The following is a 16,071-nucleotide window of genomic DNA, read 5'->3' on the forward strand; positions in this document are numbered from 1 at the left end:
TTACAGAAACAGAATTGCCTGTGACAAGCGGACCTCAGGCTTTTTTGGGTTTGTGCCTTGCCAGCTGGGGCATGGGCCAAACGTTTGGGTTGGTGGGGGAGCTGGGTCCACGGTGCAATTCGGGCATGGATTCTTTACACCAGGGGTGTCAAACTCATTTGTTATGAGGGCCGGATCTGACATAAATGAGGCCTTGTTGGGCCGGGCCGTGTCGGGCTGGGCCAGGTGTCCCCAACCCCTGGGCCATGGACCAGTACCGGTCTAACCGGGACAGCCAGTTTGGTGTAGTGGTTAAGTATGCGGACTCTTATCTGGGAGAACTGGGTTTGATTCCCCACTCCTCCACTTGCACCTGCTGGGATGGCCTTGGGTCGGCCATAGCTCTAATAGAGAGCCAGTTTGGTGTAGTGGTTAAGTGTGCAGGCTCTTATCTGAGAGAACCGGGTTTGATGCCCCACTCCTCCACTTGCACCTGCTAGCATGGCCTTGGGTCAGCCATAGCTCTAATAAAGAGCTAGTTTGGTGTAGTAGTTAAATGTGCAGACTCTTATCTGGAAGAACCGGCTTTGATCCCCCCTGTCAGAACTTGTAACTTTAAATGCTTTGCTTGACTAAACTGACTCCATGTTGTAACTTAAAGTGCCTGACAGCGGTCATTGACCCAAGCCCCTCTGCTATGCCAAATATTTAGGGCAGAGAGACAGGCGGCAGAGAGTCTCTGCTTAACATCCACAGGTGCCCTTTGAAGCCAGGCCGTTTGGCCTTCGCAACAGGGGGGCATCCTCCTTCGCTGATAACGAAGGCTGGGAAGAAGAGACAACCGCTTGAGACCGTGTGAATTATTGTTTTATTATGCTTTGCTGTGGGCATAAAATGTAACCAACTGCCCAGACTCGCCATTACTGTTATTTCGTTACTATAGTACTGTCGTTCTTCAATAAAGATCCTAACTTGCAACAAGTATTGGACTCGTCTGAAGTTCATCCAAGTTCTGACACCCCCCCTCCTCCATTTGCAGCAGATGGAATGGCCTTGGGTCAGCCGTAGCTCTAATAGAGAGCCAGTTTGGTGTAGTGGTTAAGTCTGGTGTAGTGGCAATCCCCACCTCCACCGGTCCGTGAAAAAATTGCCCTCCACAAAGCCCGTCCCTGGTGCCAAAAAGGTTGGGGGCCACTTGGCTGGGTCATGTCTGCACCTATTTAAGATTAGGTAGCAGACAAAATGCGATCCACTGGAGAAGGAAATGGCAAGCCGTTCCAATCTCCTTGCCAACAAAACCCCATGGAGAGTGACAAAAGGCTAAAAGATATGGCGCTGGAAGATGAGCCCCTCAGGTCGGAAGGTGCCCAATATGCTACTGGGGAGGAGCGTTCAAGTAACCACAGAAAGAGTGAAGCGGCTGGGTCAAAGCCGAAAGGACGTTCAGCTGTGGATGTGTCTAATGGTGAAAGAACAGTCCATTGCACTCATTTCACATGCCAGCAAAGTCATGTTAAAGATCCTACAAGCTAGGCTTCAGCAGTACGTAGATTGAGAACTACCAGAAGTTCAAGCTGGGTTTTAGAGAGGTGGAGGAATTAGAGATCAAATTGTCAACATTCGCTGGATTATGGAGAAAGCACGGGAGCATCAGAAAAAACGTCTACTTCTGTTTCATTTGTTATGCTAAAGCCTTTGATTGTGTGGATCACAACTAACGGTGGCAAGTCCTTAAAGAGATGGGAGTACCAGACCACCTCACATGTCTCCTGAGAAACCTGTATAAGGGTCAAGAAGCAACGGTCAGAACAGGATATGGAACAACTGATTGGTTTAGAATAGGAAAAGGAGTTCGACAAGGATGTATATTGTCACCCTGCTTATTTAATTTATATGCAGAGTACATCTGGATGAAGCAGAAGCAGGAATTAAGATTGCCGGGGAAAACATCAACAACCTCAGATATGCAGATGATACCACTCTATGGCAGAAAGTGAGGAGGACCTAAAGAACCTCTTGTTGAGGAGAGCACAAAAGTAGGCTTGAAACTCAACATCAAAAAACCTAAGATCATGGCATCTGGACCCATCACACCTTGGCAAATAGAAGAGGAAGACGTGGAAGTAGCGACAGACTTCACATTTCTGGGATCCAAGATCACTGCAGATGGTGACTGTAGCCATGAAATTAAAAGATGTTTGCTCCTTGGGAGGACAGCTATGGTGAACCTGGGCAGTATAATAAAAAGTAGAGACATCACCCTGCCAACAAAAGTCCGTATAGTCGAAGCTATGGTATTCCCAGTAGTAATGTATGGCTGTGAGAGCTGGACCATAAGGAAGGCCGAGCGCAGAAAAATAGATGCTTTTGAGCTGTGGTGCTGGAGAAGAATCTTGAGAGTCCCTTGGACTGCAAGAAGATCCAATCAGTCCGTCCTGAGGGAAATCAACCCAGACTGTTCCCTGGAAGGTCAGATGCTGAAGCTGAAACTCAAATACTTCGGCCACCCAATGAGAAGGGAGCACTCCCTGGAGAAGATCCCGATGCTGGGAAAGACAGAAGGCAAAAGAAGAAGAGGACGGCAAAAGAGGAGATGGCTGGACAGCGTTACTGATGTAACAAACAGGAATTTGAACAGACTTCGGAGGATGGTGGAAGACAGGAGGGCCTGGCGTGACTTTGTCCACGGGGTCGCAAAGAGTCAGACTCGACTGTGTGACTGAACAACAAAGCAGATATATAAACTTTACAAAGGACACAGACAAACACAATTAAACATTCCATAGGGAATAATAGAGTTCCCAGCAGACATTTCCCTCCCCTCCCCTCCCCCCCACTTTCTGACGACCTTGAAGCGGGGGGAGGGTCTCCAAACCGGGGGATCCCTTGCCCTCACCTGGGGATTGGCAACCCTATACAAAATAGGTTTGGTTGCAAGAGAGAGAGTGCCAGTTCAGATTCACCCTGTCAGCTTTGTTGCCACACAGAGATTTGAATACAGCTCTCCCAGAATCTTGGTCCAATATCCCACACAGGCTTGGAGCAATGTACCTGTGGTTCCTTTTCCCAGTTTTCTTCAGTTGTGTTCCTGAAAGTGTTGAGTGTTGGTTGCTAGATATACAAATAGGGCTGAGGGTGGGGATTATGTGAGCTGCCCTGAGCCTGCTCCAGCGGAGAGGGCGGGATATAAATTAAAAATTTATATTTTTAATTTATATTCCCCTCTTTCCTTCTTCCCTTCCCTCCCCTCCCCTTCCCTCCCCTTTCTCTCTCTCTCTCTCTCTCTCTCTCTCTCGGCTTGGCTTCGCGAACGAAGATTTAAGAAGGGTGCAATAGTCCACGTCTGCTGCAGGCTCGCTGGTGGCTGACAAGACCAATGCGGGACAGGCAGGTCCGGCCACAGTGGCTGCAGGGAAAAGTCTGATTTGGGGTTGGTGCTGTAGCAGTGCGATTCTTCCTCAATCTCCTTTTGTCCTCAAGATCAGCTATGCGTGCGTTCTCAAAGGAAGAGACAGCCTGGTGGATGGTGTGCCTCCATGCTTTGCGATCTGAGGCTAGGTCAGACCACTGGTGATGGTTGATGCGACAGGTGCCAAGGGATTTCTTCAAGGAGTCCTTGTACCTCTTCTTTGGTGCCCCTCTATTTCGATGGCCAGTGGAGAGTTCGCCATACAGGGCAATCTTGGGAAGGCGGTGGTTTTCCATCCTAGAAATATGCCCTGCCCAGCGCAGCTGCGTCTTCAGCAGCAGTGCCTCGATGCTGGTAACCTCCGCCCGCTTGACGACTTCAGTGTTGGTCACAAAGTCACTCCAGTGGATGTTGAGGATGGTGCGAAGGCAGCGCTGATGAAAGCGCTCGAGGAGTCGCAGGTGATGACGGTAGAAAACCCACGATTCGGAGCCGTAGATGAGGGTTGTCATCACAACCGCTTTGTAAACATTGATCTTTGTGCCTTTTTTCAGATGCTTGTTGCTCCACACTCTTTTGTGCAGTCAGCCAAATGCACGGTTTGCCTTTGCCAGCCTGTTGTCAATCTCCTTGTCGATCTTGGCATCGGAGGAGATGATGCACCCCAGGTAGCTGAACTGCTGGACTGTCTTCAGAACTGATTCACCCACAGTGATGCAGGGAGGGTGATAATCTTCCTGGGGTGCAGGCTGGTGGAGAACTTCTGTCTTCTTCAGACTAACTTCTAGGCCGAATAGCTTGGCAGCCTCTGCAAAGCAGGACGTCATATGCTGCAGAGCTGATACCGAGTGGGAGACGAGTGCAGCATCATCAGCAAACAGTAGCTCTCGGATGAGTTTTTCCATTGTCTTGGAGTAAGCCTTTAGTCGCCTCAGGTTGAACAGGCTGCCATCGGTGCGATAGCGGATGTAGACACCATCGTCATCATCTAGATCTACTGCGGCTCTTTGAAGCATCATGCTAAAGAAGATCGTAAAGAGAGTTGGCGCGAGAACGCAGCCTTGCTTTACACCTGTGCCTATTGGGAAGGGCTCCGAGAGGTCGTTGCAGTGTCTGACTTGGCCTCGCTGGTCTTCGTGTAGCTGGATGATCATGCTGAGGAACCTTGGGGGACATCATCATGGAGAATTGATCCATGGGTATCTGGGGCTCTGGGGGGGCTGTTTTTTGAGGTAGAGGCACCAAAGTTTTAATATAGAATCTAGTGCCTCTCCCCAAGATACCCCCCAAGTTTCAAAAAGATTGGACCAGGGGGTCCAATTCTATGAGCCCCCAAAGAAGGTGCCCCTATCCTTCATTATTTCCTATGGAAGGAAGGCATTGAAAAGGTGTGCCGTCCCTTTAAATGTGATGGCCAGAACTCCCTTTGGAGTTCAATTATGCTTGTCACAGCCTTGATCTTGGCTCCACCCCCAAAGTCTCCTGGCTCCACCCCCAAAGTTCCCAGATATTTCTTGAATTGGACTTGGCAACCCTAATCTTGTAGGACTGTTGAAAGTTTGAAACAGGGAGGGGAAAACTATATATAATCTGGCCATGGTTAACCATGCCTCCCCAGCAGGCAACAGTTCCCCCTATTGGCTCATTCCAGAATCCTTCATTTGCACCTCATTGTTGCAAGTTGTTCCATGCCTCACATCCTGATTGGCCAATTCTTCCAGGCTTCAGGCTCCTGGTTTGCAAGGAGTGCCTGTCTCAAGTTCAGGCAACAAGAACCCACTGAGATGTAATACATAACATGCCCCAACCTCATATTCCACATCCCTTCCACTTAAATCAGGGGTCCCCAACGTGGGGAGCCATGGTGTCCAAGTGGTTTTAGAAAGAGGGTGGGGCCAGGTGAGCTTTTTCATCAACCAGGCTTCTGATTGGTCTCTGGAGATTGCAGCAACTGCCACCGCAAGCAAGAACTCCTGTGAGTTAGAATGTCAGTGCTCAGACACTTTACTCAGTCCCTTGTTAAAGAGTCACTGTGGTATCTGGAAGAGCCTAAATGAGTCACAACATAAGTTCTGTGGAGACAGCAGATACAAACTTGAAGGCCATATTCCACTGTTTTGGCAAAACAGGGCAATGTAGCTCCTTATCTCTGCTTATGGTATTTATTCATCAACATCAAATGTTCATAGACAAATTTTGTAGGTTTCATTTTCTGCATCAACTCAGCTCGTGTTTCCAGGAACAAAGGGGGACTCTAAGACGCTCGGCGCTGCAGGGCCTTATTTAAGATACCAACAGACGTTGCAAATGTCAATATTGCCATCCAACAGAAGCTGACAAGTCATATCCAGACCTCAGCTGAGAAAGTGAGAAAAACTCATCATCGTAGTCTATCAATTGGTCCAAAATAAAAATAATAGAATCATTTTACTTTACAGGAGTGGTTTAAGAACTCCCAAGGATCTCTGGGACAGCCATGGGAGGTATCCCATTCCAAAAGGCAGACATAAAAGCCTATAACTGGAGTGGTCAAACCTGCTTAATGCAAGAGCCACACAGAATAAATATCAGATGTCTGAGAGCCACAAGACATGAATGGCAAGTATTTGAGAGCCACAAGACAGGAAGGAAAACAAATAGACAGAGGAGAAAGAGAGGTGGAAAGAAAGCAAACTTTAACTTTGAATATAATTTCCGAGCTGCCTGCTGGCTTTGTAAAATGATTTAAAGAGATAAATGCCTTCTCTAAGCCGGCAGACAAGGCAGTGAGGGCTTCAAGAGCCATATAATACGTGTGAAAGAGCCACATGTGACTCCTGAGCAAAGTATAAGGGGTCTACGCCAGTTTGGTGTAGTGGTGAAGTGAGTGGACTCTTATCTGGGAGAACCGGGTTTGATTCCCCACTCCTCCACTTGAAACGGCTGGAATGGCCTTGGGTCAGCCATAGCTCTAATAGAGAGCAGCTTAGTGTAGTGGTTAAGTGTGCAGACTCTTATCTGGGAGAACCGGGTTTGATTCCCCACTCCTCCACTTGCAACTGCTGGAATGGCCTTGGGTCAGCCATAGCTCTGGCAGAGGTTGTCCTTGAAAGGGCAGCTGCTGTGAGAGCCCTCTTGCCCCACCCACCTCACAGGGTGTCTGTTGTGGGGGAGGAAGGGAAAGGAGATTGTGAGCCGCTATGAGACTCTTCGGAGTGGAGGGCGGGATATAAATCCAGTATCTTCATCTACCTCACAGGGTTGTCTGTTGTGGGGGAGGAAGATAAAGGAGATTCTGAGCCACTCTGAGACTCTTCAGAGTGGAGGGCGGGATATAAATCCAATATCTTCATCTACCTCTCAGGGTGTCTGTTGTGGGGGAGGAAGGGAAAGGAGATTGTGAGCCGCTCTGAGACTCTTCGGAGTGGAGGGTAGGATATAAATCCAATATCTTCATCTACCTCACAGGGTGTCTGTTGTGGGGGAGGAAGATAAAGGAGATTGTGAGCCGCTCTGAGACTCTTGAGTGGAGGGTGGAATATAAATCCAATGTCGTCGTCTTCTTCTATATGCATTTCTTCCTACCTACCTTTTATTACCATATTTACTCACAAGGAAGATTACTCTAAATGTAAGCTAACCCACTTTAAAACGTCGTACGCTGGTACAAAAAAAAAATTACTGCACTTAACTTGTAAGATGATTACGACACCCCCTCTCTCTCTTTTTTTTTTATGTCATACCTGTGAAAAAAAACCTTAGCCTCAAGTTTGAATGAATACTGTATCAACTTTGCAGTTTAACAAGAGCCGAGTGCTTTTGAAATTTACCAACACTGCAGTAGAGCAGCACTGTACGAAACGATTCATGAAATTACCTGAACAAACTATTAGGGACTGAGGACTATACTACCGCGTACGGTTTGCTGTAAAGAGCCGCGTGGCGCAGAGTCGTAAAGCTGCAGTACTGCAGTCGGAGCCCCTCTGCTCACGACCTGAGTTCGATTCCAACGGAAGCTGGTTCAGGTAGCCGGCTCCAGGTTGACTCAGCCTTCCATCCTTCCGAAGTCGGTCAAAGGAGTCCCCAGCTTGCTGGGGGGAAAGCGTAGAGGACTGGGGAAGGCAATGGCAAACCAACCCGAAAACATTGCAAAAGCAACGGCACCCCAGAGTCGGAAACGACCGGTGCTTGCACAGGGGACTACCTTGACCTTTACAGTTTGCTGTAAGCTGGAACCGACTATGTCATCTTGCATCATTAATGTGCCATGTTCACACTTCTGCTTCATTTCAGTTCTGTTTTTCCTTAAGAAAAGACTTCTTGTCGATTCTGTAACCCAAATCCAATTTCATTATTTATTCAACATCCCATCCTGCGGATTGTCTCGGCTCACTCTGCGTAATGCACCTAGAGTCCCAGAAAGAAAGGCCAGCTATATATGACGTACCTCAATCAATCAATCAATCAAAAGTACGTTTTAAAAAAATCATTCTCCTAGATAACATTTTAAATCGGTTCTCTCCTTTCTACACTCCAGGGCTGCTCAGTATCAAATCAGCCAGTATCATCATGCCCCTGTATAAATGGATGGTGCAGTCTCATTTGGAGTACTGTGTGCAGGTCTGGTCGCCGCACCTCAAAAAGGATATTATAGCATTGGGAAAGGTGCAGAAAAGGGCAACTAGAATGATTAAAGGTTTGGAACACTTTCCCTATGAAGAAAGGTTAAAACGCTTGGGGCTCTTTAGCTTGGAGAAACGTCGACTGCGAGGTGACATGATAGATGTTCACAAGATTATGCATGGGATGGAGAAAGTAGAGAAAGAAGTCCTTTTCTCCCTTTCTCACAATACAAGAACTCATGGGCATTCAATGAAATTGCTGAGCAGTCGGGTTAGAATGGATAAAAGGAGATACTTCTTCACTCGAAGGGTGATTAACATGTGGAATTCACTGCCACAGGAGGTGGTGGTGGCTACAAGCATAGCCAGCTTCAAGAGGGGGTTAGATAAAAATATGGAGCAGAGGTCCATCAGTGGCTATTAGCCACAGTGTGTGTGTGTGTATGTATAAATATAAAATTTTTGGCCACTGTGTGACACAGAGGTCGTTTTCGCACTCACCTCCAGCCGGCGCGACCCCCCTCTTCACCGCGCAGATCTGCGCGGATTTCGCACTAAATGCCGCGGAGCAGCCTTTTGCGCCGGAAACTCCCGTCGCAAAAGCCGCTCAAACGGGAACTGCTTTTTGGCGGTTTACATTTGAGCGGCTTTTGCGACGGGAGTTTCCGGCGCAAAAGGCTGCTCCGCGGCATTTAGTGCGAAATCCGCGCAGATCCTGCGCGGTGAAGAGGGGGGTCGCGCCGGCTGGAGGTGAGTGCGAAAATGACCATTGTGTTGGACTGGATGGGCACTGGCCTGATCCAACATGGCTTCTCTTATGTTCTTATATGACACAGAGAGTTGGACTGGATGGGCCATTGGCCTGTTCCAACTGGGCTTCTCTTAAGTTCTTATGTTACACAGAGAGTTGGACTGGATGGGCCATTGGCCTGATCCAACATGGCTTCTCTTATGTTCTTATGAGACACAGAGTGTTGGACTGGAGGGGCCATAGGCCTGATCCAACAGGGCTTCGCTTATGTTCTTATGTGACACAGAGTGTAGGACTGGAGAGGCCATTGGCCTGATCCAGCATGGCTTCTCTAATGTTCTTATGAGACACAGAGTGTCGGACTGGAGGGGCCATTGGCCTGATCCAACATGGCTTCTCTTATGTTCTTATGTGACACAGAGTGTTGGACTGGAGTGGCCACTGGCCTGACCCAACATGGCTTCTCTTATGTTCAGTCATCAGGGTCCCTCCTGGACAAGAGGTACTTCACAACCAGGTATTTTGTCACCTGGCAGACAGAAGGCAGGATCTCCTAGATGAGGGATGGCCAAACTTGCTTAACGTAAGAGCCACATACAATAAATGTTAGAGGTCTGAGAGCCGCAAGACATGAACATTAGATGTTTGAGAGAAGGAAGGAAAATGGATGGGGAGAGAGAGAGGTGGAAAGAAAGCAACTTTCACTTTAAATGCATTCTCCAGCCGCTGGCTGGTTTGGCTTGACTCAGAGAAGTGATTTAAAGAGAGAACTGCCTTCTCCAAGCTGGCTGATGGGGTGGTGGGGGATTTAAGAGCCACACAATGTGTGTGAAAGAGCCACATCTGGCTTATGTCCCAAGCCGTAGTTTGGTCACCCCTGTCCTAGATACAACCTTGCTTTTCCGTCTGCAAACTTTCTCCAGGTGGTGGCACTGGAGCCAAGGATCGACACCCTGCTGGGGTACCCAGCCCAACCTTCCTAGCATCTCCTGCTCCAGGAACAGGAGCGAGGAGAACAAAGCCATGTTAAAACAGTCTCCCTAACAATGCAAACAGAAAGCGGACCCATGAAGCCAAAGCCAGCTGCCTGCTTCAGATTTTAAAGGCGGCGGGGGGGGGGGGGGGGGCGGGACGTGGGAAGAAGATCAAGAAACTAGAGCAACCTCCACTCTGCACTGTGCCCCTCGCTATCGAAAGCATGCAGGCAGCAGCTGACCAGTTTGCAAAAGAGTCCGACGAGTCCCAGAAAGACATCACGGCTACCCTCAAACAAAAAAAACACACAGAGCTGGGAGGCTCGGCTTGGGTTCCCTGCAGCAGGCATTCTCTCCCGTGGAAAGCAGAGCTCTCTCGGTGGCCTACCCAACGGCCATCATTTATTTATTTTTTTAAAGCTGATTTTTATTTGTAAAAACTGATAGGCCACGCTCCCCTCCAGACCGATTGACCCCAAACGGCTCCAACGTCCCCCAGGAATACAACTGAGCCAAGCAAACAATAACCAGCAATAAAAGATTTAAGAAAAAGGGGATCGCTGCATTTACGACGGCTGAAGCTGAAGCTCTGCCAACAGACACCGTTTCCTTTTTTTTTGGCCTAGAACCTCAAAGTTCCAGAGAACCAGACCTCCTGGAACGACAGCCTCTCCGGACCTCAGACCTCCCTCCCCAAGTTCTGTCTCCCAAATCTCCAGGAATTCACCAGCCTGGAGTTGGCAGCCCTTCTCTTCCTTCCGTGTAAAAAGCGTCGACCTTTTTCGCGCACACGCACCACAGCTCCATTTCCAAGAAAACCTCTATCAGGGGGAAAAGCTGCCGTTCAACGGGATCCTTCCCACCACACCAAAAAAAGCAGAAATAAAAGGTGGTGGAAGGAAAAAGTAAGACATTTCAGGTGCTGGTGGAAAACAGTGTTAACAGACGCCAGATAATTCGGCAAACCAGGAGAGAAATGTCAGAGAAGGCAAGGTTAAGATTATGGTTGTAGGGCAGGGAGGAAAGGGGCGGGGGGAAAAGAAGAGTTAAATGCCCTTAAGATTGCCAACCTCCAGGTGAGGCCTGGAGACCTCCTGGGATTGCAACGTCTCCAGACCTCAGACAGCGGTTTCCCCGCAGGAAGCGGCTGCAGACTCCACTACATTGTACCCCACCGAGCTCCCCCCCACCAGTTCTGTCTCCCAAATCTCCAGGAATTCACCAGCCTGGAGTTGGCAACCCTATGGAAACATGAGGCAGAGGGTTCCAGGGGCCTCTCTCAGGAGGGAAGGTCAGAAACGGGAATAACGAAGATGCCCTAATGCTTTTGAGGGTGAGGGAAACGGACCATGTGGGTGCTCCAGGGAAATTACAGTGTCGGTGGGGAGATTTCCACCAGCGTGGGGGATGCCACAGGAAGTGACATGAAGGAAAGGGGAAGTAACGGGGACTGGCAAAGCCAGGACAACCTTCACGCATTTGACAAAGCGGAGCTGTGGAAACTCCAGCTAGGGTAAAACAGTGTCCAGCCACCCCCCTTCCAGAAGCAGGCTTCGCAAAGAAGCGGCACCGTTCCGAGGGACAGTGCGGCGTAGCGCTTAGCACCTCTGCCTCCAGGCAGCCAACAGAACTCACCCCAGGGGTGAGCCCATCTCAGCCTCTCAAAAGGCAGAGGAGAAATCATGCCAATCAATGCAACTAAAAACTCTCCTGACCTATATGTGCTGGAAGGCTTCGGCGGCCGGAGTCCACTGGTCCTTGTGTATTTTCTGGGCTGTGTGGCTGCGCTCTTGGCAAGCCGAGGAAACCTACAACCGCCAATCTTTTCCCCTAGGCGCCTTTGCAGGACCGTTGTGCAAAAAGCATGGAAAACAGAACCCAACGTACGGTAGCCTGCACTCCTCAGAAAAAGGGTCAGGGTCGAAGCCTGCAAGAGAGGCCAAGGGGTGTCTGCAGAGGCCCCATAAGTCGAGGGCGAGCCCCTCTTTGGGGGCACAGAAAGCCCAGGGCCTGGTGGTCTCCAGCACCCCAAGCAGCAGAAGGCTGGAGGGGGGCAAAGATTCTTTTTTTTGGGGGGGGCAACAATTCTTTTTTGGGGGGGCAAAGATTCTGCTCTGCTCCAGTCTGAGCCCCCCCCCCAAAAAAGCTGGTGCCAAAAGGAGAGCCAAGAAGAAAGGGAGAAAAGGGAAAGTCCCGCGGGTGGCAGGCGCCAGGTGGAGCAGGCGGACCAGGTAGGGCGGGCAGGGAAGCGGGAAACAGCTCGGGCGTCTTTTTCCTCCTCCTCTCCCCCGGAACAATGAAGCTGGGTCCCTAAAGAGACGAGCCGTTGGCAAGGCGAGGGAAGCAGAGGGGGCCGGGGGAGAAGAGGGGGGCGGGATGCCCCCCCCAGGCAAACAAGGGGCGGAGTCAGGGGGCTCCAAAGAGGGGGGCAGGTGAGTGGGGGGCTGGCAGGTGCCTCTAGCCTGGGCGCGGGGGGGGGGGGCGCAGATGCCTGGAGAAAGGAGCCGGGGAGCGCCTTACCTTGGCGAAGTAGAGCATCCAGAGCTCGTAGAGGCGCTCCTTGGAAGCCATCGCGCCGCCCGCGGGGGCTCGGCCGGCCGGCCGCTCACACCGGCGGGGCGGCTCCCGGCTCCATGGAGGGCGCTCCCTCCCGCGCTCCTAGTGCCGGCGGCGCGCCGGGCTCCTGCGGGCTGCGCCCCCGCCGCCGCCGCTCCTGCTGCTGCTTTCCTCCGCCATGCTGGCTGCCTGGCCGGCCGCTCCTGCCGCCTCTCCGGCCCCGCCAGCCGCGGCTCCTCCTCCGCCTCCGCCTCCCGCTCCGGCGGCACCTGATCCCCGGCCCGGCCCGGCCCTGCGCGGAGGAGGAGGAGCGGCGAGGCAGCCCGGCAGCAGGTGGCCCGACCCGCCCCGAGCAAGCGCCTTTCCCCCCCCCCCGGCGGCCCCGATCCAGCCGGGCTTGCTCGAGAGGAGACCTGCGGGGATAATAGCCTTACTCGGGGGGAGCCCCGCGGAGATCGCCTCTGTCGACGGCCTCCTCTTTGTGCCGCGGCCCCGATCCTGCCGGGCTGACTCGAGAGGAGACCCGGGGGAGATTATAGCCTTACTCGGGGGGAGCCCCGCGGAGATCGCCTCTCTCGACGGCCTCCTCTTTGTGCCGCGGCCCCGATCCCGCCGGGCTGATCCGAGAGGATAGCCTTACACTAGAGGAGCCCTGCCGAGATTGCGTCTCTTGACGGTCTCCTCTTTGTGCCGCGGCCCCGATCCCATTACGCTTACTCGAGAGGAGACCTGGGGAGATAATAGTGTTACTCGGGTTGAGCCCCGCGGAGATCGCCTCTCTCGCCGGCCGCCTCTTTGTGCCGCGGCCCCGATCCCGCTAGGCTGACTCGAGAGGAGACCCGGGGGGATAACAGCCTTACTCGGGGGGAGCCCCGCGGAGATCGCCTCTCTCGCCGGCCCCCTCTTTGTGCCGCGGCCCCGATCCCGCTAGGCTTACTCGAGAGGAGACCCGGAACGAATAACCTTACTCTAGGGGAGCCCTGCTGAGATTGTCTCTCTTGACGGTCTCCTCTTTGTGCCGCGGCCCCGATCCCGCCGGGCTGACTCGAGAGGAGTCCCAGGGCAGGGGGATAGCCTTGACCTAGTGGTGACCCGCTGAGATTTCCTCTCTTCGCATCCCCCTCTTTGTGCTGCGGCCCCGATCCCCCAAGCTTACACTAGAGGAGTCCCGGGGGATATCCTTGCTCTAGAGGAGTCCCACTGAGTTCTCTTCGCATCCTCCCTTTATGCCGTAGCCCCGATCCCGCAAGCCTTACTCTAGAGGAGTCCTGCTGATAGTCTGGCATTCCCCTCTTTATGCCACGGGATCCTCCCCCTCCCCGCAAGGTTTACTCTAGAGTAGCGCCATTGACACCTATGAGTTACTGCTCTACCCCGAGGCAAAACGGGGTCTTCGCCGTCCCAATCTTCCTCTGCTTTATGCCACTGGCACTTCCCTTCTGGAGTTGGGAGTGAGGTTTACTCAAGAGCTGGGAGCTCCTTGGGGGTCCTTGCTCCTAAGAAGTCTGGTAGCCTTAGAGAGCGGCCCCAAAATCGTCTGCTGAGAGTGGTTCAGTGAGGCTTACTTGCAGGAAAACGTTGTCTTCCAAACAGAAGAGTAGGTTGGGTGTAGTGGTTAAGTGGGTACACTCTTATCTGGGAGAACCTGGTTTGATTCTCCACTCTTCCACTTTTACCTGCTGGAATGGCCTTGGGTCAGCCATAGCTCTAATAGGGAGCCAGTTTGGTGTAGTGGTGAAGTGGGCGGACTCTTATCTGGGAGAATGGGGTTGATTCCCTGCTCCTCCACTTGCAGCTGCTGAAATGGTCTTGGGTCAGCCATAGCTCTAATAGAGAGCCAGTTTGGTGTAGTGGTGAAGTGGGCGGACTCTTATCTGGGAGAACGGGGTTGATTCCCTGCTCCTCCACTTGCAGCTGCTGAAATGGTCTTGGGTCAGCCATAGCTCTAATAGAGAGCCAGTTTGGTGTAGTGGTTAAGTGCGCGGACTCTTATCTGGGAGAACCGGGTTTGCTTCCCCACTCCTCCACTTGCAGCTGCTGGAATGGCCTTGGGTCAGCCATATCTTGCAGAGCTGTCCTTGAACAAAGCAGGAGTCAAGTAGCACCTTTAAGACCAACCCATTTTCATTTAGAACCTAAGCTTTCGTGTTCTCTTAAGCACACTTCATCAGACGACGAATCTGGCACAGGGAGCAAATTTATTTATTTATTTATTTAATGGACTTATATCCCGCCCGTCTCACCGAAGTGTCTCAGGGCGGCTGAGCAGAACCATACAGAGCTGGTAGACAGTGGCCCAGAATGCAACATGGTACAGATTTAAGAACCAATGACAGTGAAGTAAAATGATATGATAGGCGGTGGTTTAGAATGTAAAATGGGACAATGACAGAATAGTAAAATTAACAAATTGAGCAAACCTTTGATCTGAGTATGCGAAACAGCAATATGTCGAAATGTGAGATTGTCTGTCAATGACAATGGGAGATGGGTTCAATATATGTATTGGGATAAGCAACCAAAGTCCCTGTTTGAGTGTGTCAATGCAGCTAAAAGAGAAATACGTACATTGGAGAAAAACAAGAGAAATACAAGAGCTGTCCTTGAAAGGGCAGCTGCTGTGAGAGCCCTCTCAGCCCCACCCACCTCACAGAGTGTCTGTTGTGGGGGAAGGAGATATAAGAGATTGTAAGCCACTCTGAGTTTCTGATTCAAAGAGAAAGGCAGGGTATAAATCTGCAATTCTTCTTTGCTAGCTTGATGAAGGGCAGCAAAGGGAAGGTCTACTCGGGAGCAAGCGGGGCTGCTCAAGCTACCATACCCCGCCCCCAACAAAGCTTCCATCTGGACCCCCCCCCATGTGATCCCAATCCAAAAATCTATAGCCTCCATCTGCCCACGTTTATTAACTTCCTTGATTTTTACACTGCCTTTCACCCCAATTGGGGATCCAAAGCGACGTAATAACATTTTCTTCTCCGTTGTACCCTCACAACACCCCTGTGAGGTAGGTTGGTAGGAAAGGGTGGGACTGGCCCTAAGTTACCCAACAAGTTTCCATGGCAGCGTGGGAATTCGAGCCTGGGTTTTCCTGGTCCCTGTCCAATACTTCAGGCACAACTCCACACCGGCAGCCTTCCTGCTCAAAAAATGATCCCGGTCCTCAAGAGATTTCCCCCCTAACTTCAGTGGATTTAAAAAGGTAAAGGTAGTCCCCTATGGAAACACCAGTTGGTTAGAAGGGTGTAAATCTGTTTAGGATCATTTTGTTGAGTAAATTACTTAAACTCAGGGTCCCCGTGGCTCTACTGAACCTGTTTTTGATAAGGGTGTGATCCAGTACCTATTTATACAAGAGGGAACTCTGTGGAATTCTAGGACTTGCATTGGAATATATTTGCCTACTGCTGGCTACAGTGCGGTCAGGGCGTTTTTGGTAGAAAAAGCCCACCAGGAACTCATTTGCATATTAGGCCACACCCTCTGATGTCACCATTGTTTCACATAGAGCTTTTTGTAGAAAAATCCCAGCAGGAATTCATTTCCATATTAGGCCACACCCCCTGACACCAAGCCATCCAGAACGGCTTTCCTGTGCGTTCCTGGTGGTCCTTATTCAGTTAACAGTCCCGCTGGGTTTAGTAGCCTTGGTGTAAGTAAAACGGATATGATTGTGCCCACAGGGGAGAATGTCATGGCATTTATACAGCCCTTTTAGCATTCATTAGCGGCCCCGTGGCACAGAGTGGTAAAGCAGCAGTACTGCAGTACTGTGGTCTGAACTCTCTGCTCACGACCTGA

At 51.1% G+C, this 16,071-nt stretch overlaps 1 protein-coding gene across 3 annotated transcripts in view; it reads right to left on the reverse strand.

Annotated features, from left to right (window-relative positions):
* The window catches only part of NBEAL2 (neurobeachin like 2), a 354,508-nt gene extending 342,196 nt beyond the window's left edge, over positions 1–12,312 (reverse strand). For all 3 annotated transcript variants that reach the window (XM_060247903.1, XM_060247901.1, XM_060247900.1), the window contains exon 1: positions 12,235–12,312. In XM_060247903.1, coding sequence (XP_060103886.1) covers positions 12,235–12,285 — 51 coding nt within the window. In that variant the 5' untranslated portion in view covers positions 12,286–12,312. The remainder of the gene's footprint in view (positions 1–12,234) is intronic.
* Between the last annotated feature and the right edge of the window lie 3,759 nt (positions 12,313–16,071).

Source organism: Heteronotia binoei, chromosome 10 (assembly GCF_032191835.1).
Source record: "Heteronotia binoei isolate CCM8104 ecotype False Entrance Well chromosome 10, APGP_CSIRO_Hbin_v1, whole genome shotgun sequence".
Classification (NCBI taxonomy): Eukaryota; Metazoa; Chordata; class Lepidosauria; order Squamata; family Gekkonidae; genus Heteronotia; species Heteronotia binoei.